Below are 7279 nucleotides of genomic sequence, written 5' to 3'. Positions count from 1 at the left end.
GCCGTTTTCTCATTTTTCTACTTTCAATATTAAATAAAAAAACGAATGATCGAATGATACACGGATTGGGCTGTCGTGTGATTGGCTGATTTGCGTTAAGGAGCAATTGAACAGAGTAAAGTGGCCTGTGAGTGTAAGTCTAACATAGAGCAGTCGTGGCCTAATGGTTACTGTGCGTTCACACCGCCGCCGTCGAGAGCGTCGGACACGTCATAGATTATTGGGAAACCCGCCACAGCAATAATCAACCTCTCCTCCATTTTGCTTGGGAACTAATGTGGTCGGAACCAAAGTTTACAGGACTGCGTTCTCTGGAATCCTCTCAAGCGGTGGACTTCTACGTTCCGATTGGTTGTCGCCAGATGCCGCCGAACCGCGTCATAGCTCATTACCATAAAGTTGACCTGATTTCAACTCTCCTCGACGCCCTCAACGTCCAAGTCGCACCGCGCCGCTGCTCGACGCCGGCTCACATTGAAAATGAATGACTTCCGGCCACTTTGACGCTCTCGACGGCGGCGGTGTGAACACACGGTTAGAGAAGTCGGACTTGTAGCCCGCAGGTTGCGGGTTTGAATCTCAGGTCCGTCAGGAATTGTAGGTGGGGAGAGTGAATAACCAGTGCTATCTTCCACCCTCAATACCACAACTGAGGTGAGACACTTGAGCAAGGCACCGAACCCCCAACTGCTCCCCGGGCGCCGCAGCAATATGGCTGCCGACTGCTCTGGGTGTGTGTATACGGTGTGCGTGTTCACTACTGTGTGTGTGCACTTGGATGGGTTAAATGCAGAGCACAAATTCCAAGTATGGGTCACCATACTTGGCCACACGTCACATGTTAATCAAGGTACAAAAACTTGTTTTATCATCTGAGAAATACTGTGCTGATTTGTTCTTTTTATCTAAGATGCTATGAAACTAAGCATTATCTGATGCTAAGAAACTAATTCATGCATTCACCTTTTCTCGTCTTGATTATTATAATGCTATTTTTACTGGCTTGTCTAAGAGTTGTATAGTTAAGCTACAATTAATGCAAAATGCATTATGGTTGCCAGTTCACCAAAGGATTGATTTGAAGGTTATTTTATTAGTTTATAAAGCACTGCATACTCTGGGACCTTCATATGGCACTCACTGTTTGTCAAGAAATGCTCCAAATCATAGTTTAAGATCCTCTAGTGCAGGGGTGTCAAACTCAATTCCTGGAGGGCCAGGGCCCTGCAGAGTTTTGTTCCAACCCTGCTCCAACACACATACCATGTAGTTTTCAAATAAGCCTGAACGACTTGATTAGTTGGATCAGGTGTGTTTAATTAGAGTTGAATTTAAACTCTGCAGGGCTCCGGCCCTCCAGGAATTGAGTTTGACACCCCTGCTTTTGGTACACTATACAGTAAATCTTAAACAATCCGGTGGTGCTTCTTTTAGTAACTATGCTCCAAAAGTTTGGAATTACTTACCAATTGAAGTGAAAGAGGCTTCTAGCATTCATATTTTTACAACATATTTTCGAGACATTTTTAAAAAAATTACTTTTGAGTATAAATTAATATTAATATTGTGGGGCTGAATCATATTGTCAGTGTTTGTTCTTATATTTTATTTTGTGAGCTTCTTTAAGTTTTTTGGGGGTATTATTTATATTGACATTGAAATTGAATTGCCAATGTTTCTTTTTAAGCCTGTATTATCTTGTGAAGCACTTTGAGCTGCATTTTGTGTATGAAATGTGCTATACAAATAGTTTATTCTTCTTCTTATTATTATTAATAATAATTCTTACTTGACTCCTTTAATGGTTAGGATCCGTGCTGACGTCACGTTAAACACTCGCTCAAACCGCTCCAACTTCTGCTTAGTCATTCTGCCAAAGGGAAGAGAAAGACAATACAGGAAGCACACCTTAGTCAAATCAGGCACCTGTACACACACACACAGCCACACACGTTAAAAATCCCTTGAATAAAAAAGTTTTTTTTTAAAGCTAACATCACTTCCAAGTAAGAATTCACAATTGAGCCAAAAAAGTGATTATTTTTAAATATTATTCAATACTGCAGATATTTGAAATATAATGTAATTTTATCTGTAATATGATACAGTGAAAACATCATAAACATTGAATCAGATGCACTCATGGACAAAGTGTGTGCATAAAAACCACACATGAACCACACATTTGACCTGCAGGTTAATTGCAACCCTCAAACTCACTCGTTATGGAAGCCGATGTCGTGATTTCCGATAAGAACCACAAGCTCTGTGTGACTAGGATGACGGAAGATCCGTTTAAAACGTCTGACGTCATCTTCCCAGTCCTGATTAGAGTCAGAGCACATTTAACACAGTGGCTGATGTCAGTGATCAAAATTTTAATTTCAAACTATTCTGATATGACATTTCTCTGTGTAAAATATGAACCCAATTCTCTTTTGACAGTATTGTTGATGCTTTTTTTCCTAAGTATTTGTGTGCTTGACCTCTGAAATGTAGTATCTCACATCTCTAAAAAGGCACCTGATTACTGCTATATACTGTACATTATTTTTTTTTAAAGAATATTAAGTTAATACATAAGATAAAGTTGCCTGGATATTTTAGGATATCTCACAGGTCAAAATGAGAAACCATTTGAAACCATTCAAAATAAATGGACTTTACCTAAGGCCAAGTAGTAGGATTTTTGTACTAGGTATCTTTATTCGGTTTAAAAACTGTACACACTGAATTTATCAACTTTACCTTCCCATGGATTTGTAAATTATTCCTTCATTTAGAAATATTTGCCCATTGATTCATCTAATGAAAAAGAGTAAAAAATATTTTTAAAAAATATTTGTAAAAGTTGAATAATGTAACGCAGTTCATAGCTACGGGAAGGAGGGAACCGGCGAACATTTAAACATAAAACTTTCATAATCAAATAAACAAACACAAAATGAAAGTAATGGTCCCTCATGGACGACTGCCGCACACAAACATAAACAAAATACAACATAAATAGTCCAGGCCTGGTCCTCTCTCATCATTTACTGGGTGCTTCTCAATATCCCTCCTCGTTTCCTCCTTCCTCATCCTATGACTCAGAAACCGATCGAGCTCAGCCATCTTGAAGGACATCTCAATTCTCTAATTGCACTGCGAGGAGGCAAGGATCGATGAGTGAGGGGGATTCCAGAGGAGCTATGAGCGAGGATACACAAGTGTATTCTTTGCGGAAGTGTTTTTCATCGAAAAACCTGACGCACGTATAAATTGTCCTCCCCCTTCACATCTGTTGTAATAATTCTAATATTTTACCTTTGCGGTTTAAATAAACCATACATGTCATATATTTCAAACAGGGCATCTTGCTTTATTAATATTTATTATGAATGTCTTAAATAACAAACTTTAACAACATAAGGGCAGATCCCTTTAGCGCAGCTGATGACGCTTTGAAGTGATGCTAAAAGGGAGCGAGGATATATCATTTCACTTGATTAAATTCCTCAGTCCTCACGTCTTTTCCTTGCGTCCTTCCCTCGCATCCTGAAGGGGTGGAGCTAAGACGTGAGGAAAGGAAACGAGGATGCACAAATAAGAATTGAGAAGCACCCACTGTTGTCACTCCTCCATTTATATTTCCAGAGCTCCTCTGTGGGACTCGAGACTGGTGTGGCACAGATGTCGCTCATTATCATTTACTCCACCACCCCTGCCCCACTTGTCACATACCCCCATCGCCCTTCGCAGGTCGGGGTGGGTAACCACGAGACTGCACTCTACTCACCCCCTCCGGGGGGGGCAATCACTGCTGCCACAGAAGCTAGGGATGAGGACAGACGAGGTGAGAGAAAAGGAGACAGAAGGATGAAGAGAGACGGAGACGAGAGAGGGGAGAGAGGAAAAGGGAAAAAAAATTCTTCCCAGATACACTGCTGCTCGGTCCTCAACCAGCTGAGTGGCTCTCACTCGCAGTGCAATGCGATGGCACTGGACATCCTTTCATGGACGGCTCGATGCTCCTCCACCTCCTTGCTGGGCGGCGATGGCTCCTCCAATTGAGGGCAGCCGGCATGCTCCTCCCCAAACATGGTGGAAGGCAGCAGGCTCCGGCCTCCCGGCAAATGGCGCCATCTCCTCCGCTCCCTCTCGGATGGCAGCCACCCCTCCTCGACCCCGGAGCATGGCAGCGAGCTCTCCGTCCCATCTCATCTTCCATCACTCCAGCACCACCACCTCGGGCAGCCACTGGTGGTCTCCGCTCCTTCATGCTGCCCGACCTTCTCAGCACTGCGATCCCCCTCTGCAGCGAGGGCTGTCTGACAGCGTGTCCCTCCTTCCTCCCGGGTTTCGGCACCAATGTAACTCAGTTCGTAGCTACGGGAAGGAGGAGGCGGGAACCGGCAAACATTTAAACATAAAACTTTAAAAATCAAATAAACACAAAACTGAAGTAAAAGCGGCAGCCCCTCATGGACAACTGCCACACACAAACATAAACAAAATACAAACAAAAACATAAATAGTCCAGGCCTGGTCCTCTCTCGTCTTTCAGATAAGAGTAATATATCATTCGAAACTGCAGAGGGTCTGCTTTTATTTTTGTACACCTCCAATAACAACAAAACGTGGTTTTGTAAAATAAAGAAAACAAACGGTGCACTTTTTGCCATCTCGGTCTCCGTGAACTTGTCTCTGAAACGCATCACAAAAATGAACCAAATCTCAGCGAATACTTAACACACATACATGAGAAATGAGTCTATAGAAAGCGCGAAGTCTCTACTTTTAAATGAAGAAAGTCATATTGACAACAAATATTCTCTTATAAAGTAATCCATATGAAACCAACAAGAGGTACAGTCTTTTCCGTCTGAGCTCATTAACTGTAATTTAGTTACACTTAACACACATACATGAGAAATGAGTCTATAGAAAGCGCGAAGTCTCTACTTTTAAATGAAGAAAGTCATATTGAAAACAAATATTCTCTTATAAAGTAATCCATATGAAACCAACAAGAGGTAGTCTTTTCTGTCTGAGCTCATTAACTGTAATTTAGTTACATCCACGTGCGACGCAGGATATTCATACAGTAATCATCCAAGTGAGCCACGCGAACATGTAAACGCCCCATCACCTCAATAAACAAAGCAGCAAGATTCATCTAGGTTACATTTCATTTTTGATAGAAGACACTTTTCTTCAGTCATTTTTCTTATTTGCATTAGTTAACGTGTTATTGTGATATAAACTTGAACACATTCTACTAGTTGGGTTTTTCCCAAGCTATAATGATAGTACATACAAAAACGTGTGTCTATGACTACAAAATTATGTTTTAATATAAATATATATATGTATATATAATGCTCCTGATATCAACATGCTCACATATGTTTTTTTTTTTTTTTTAGTGACCAGATACCTGCACCACAGATGAGTCCTGCTGCTGTACAAACATGAATATGGTCAAATAAGTTCCATGACTACTGAAGATGGGGCTTTATTTTTCAGTGCATGGAAAGAAGCAGCAAACACATTGGAAATACCAGGTATGGTTTACTTGTTTTACCAGTTTAACAGGAACTGTTTCCAGAAATTGCACAATGGTGTGACTGTTCAAGTTTCTGTGTTTAGATCAGTGTACTCAATAATGTGACTTTGATCTCCATTATGTATATTATATTGTGTTGTAAATAAAATACAAACAATCAAAAATCCCATTCTCTTAATTTCCTCACATTCTTTCTTACCTGCCTCACAGTCACATTCCACACTGATGGGCCAATTAGGGGAGGGGTTTTGTTTCTAAGGTGCGAATCACATCAATATTCATTGCCATTGTCACTCCCTCACATATAGCCTTACTAACACAAAATGTGTCTTACAAAAGTTAAATCAATATATTGTTTTCTGTGAATGAGTGGGCATTCTGGGAATGAGTGATTTTAGCAATAAACTCTAGTCTACCACATCCAGTTCTCAAAAGCCTTATAAACAAATATTTTGTATGTGTTTTAGGGCCTTATTTTAAGGCCTTTTTTCACTAAACAGACATAAACATTGTTTTCTCAAAAATACAAACTCAAACATACATGCTGCTCACATATTATTGTAGCACAGTTTGTGCTAAATACAGTGTAATCAGACTTTAATCATTAATACGTTTATGCCTGAAACTGAAAAATAACAGAAATGTCAGGGCGTGTCAAAACTTCTCCAGGACCCAAAAACAACCTCAGACCCCAGAGGGTTAAATTAATGTTAAAGAATGAATGGAAGTAAAGATGTAACAATGTGGTTGAAATTTGATAAAAATGTGTGACGATTCAAGTCGGTTGAGATGTTTAAATAATCGTGTTACAATTGGGGGTGGGGGTTTATATGACCACCCTGATTGTAAAGCAAAACGTGATTGGTTATAGCGAGAACGTGCTATGACTGGTCAGCGAAGTGTGGCTGTTATCTGATCGGCTTGAGATCCACAAATGCGTGCAACAATCTACAAATGTACAGGACGCAATTCACAAATGAATGGCAGGCAAAGTTGTGTTTGGGACATAAAAATGTATTTGTGAATATGTTCTTTATTTGCAAATCTCATTTTATTTATTTGTGAATTTAATTAATGTTTGTGAAACTCTGAGATTTATTTGTGGATCTCATTCTATTTATTTGTCAGTATGTTTAATTTTTTGTAAATCTCTTTACATTTATTTCATCTATTTATTTGGAATAATGCAACAATTCTACCCCCATAGAAGGCCAACCCCTAAATCAGTCAAATGTTGTTTTGCTGAGATTTAGCTTGTTCATGTTACCTTTCGGTTGCTAGGGGGTCCTCTAAATGGTTGCTATGGTGTGGCCACACAGTTTCCATGGTAATACTTACAGATTGAATACCCACCCTAATTACAAGAGCCCACCCCTATGTCTCAACAATGTTCTGGTGCTAGAAAATGGGTTGTTCATGTTGCTAATCAGTTGCTAGAAACAGTTAAAAATGGTTACTAGGACTTGGCTAGGTAGTTACCATGGTGATTCAAGGCTGCTGACAGCCTAAGCCAAAAAAAGCCCACCCCATGCCTCCATGTTTTTTTACTGCAAAGATATGGCCTATTAATTTTACTATATGAATGCTAGGACAACAGCCAGACACCTCTTAAGCCTCGTACACACCGGGACGATTATCGCGCGCGCTTATCACAGTCGTTTTTCGACGCGTCTTTTGTGTTCATACCCAAGCGATTTTCGCAGGCGATGAGCCGAGTGAACGTGCAAATTC

At 40.2% G+C, this 7279-nt stretch overlaps 1 protein-coding gene across 1 annotated transcript in view; it reads right to left on the bottom strand.

Annotated features, from left to right (window-relative positions):
• The window catches only part of LOC107659906 (metallophosphoesterase 1), a 33192-nt gene that overhangs the window by 16891 nt on the left and 9022 nt on the right, over nt 1-7279 (bottom strand). Inside the window, exons 3-4 of the mRNA XM_016449007.1 lie at nt 2221-2324; nt 1790-1870 (exon numbers count right to left, since the gene is read on the bottom strand). Coding sequence (XP_016304493.1) covers nt 1790-1870; nt 2221-2324 — 185 coding nt within the window. The remainder of the gene's footprint in view (nt 1-1789; nt 1871-2220; nt 2325-7279) is intronic.

The sequence above is a fragment of the Sinocyclocheilus anshuiensis genome, unplaced genomic scaffold (genome assembly GCF_001515605.1).
Source record: "Sinocyclocheilus anshuiensis isolate Anshui unplaced genomic scaffold, SAMN03320099.WGS_v1.1 scaffold1595, whole genome shotgun sequence".
Taxonomy (NCBI): domain Eukaryota; kingdom Metazoa; phylum Chordata; class Actinopteri; order Cypriniformes; family Cyprinidae; genus Sinocyclocheilus; species Sinocyclocheilus anshuiensis.
This window is presented reverse-complemented; position numbering and strand designations above follow the sequence as displayed.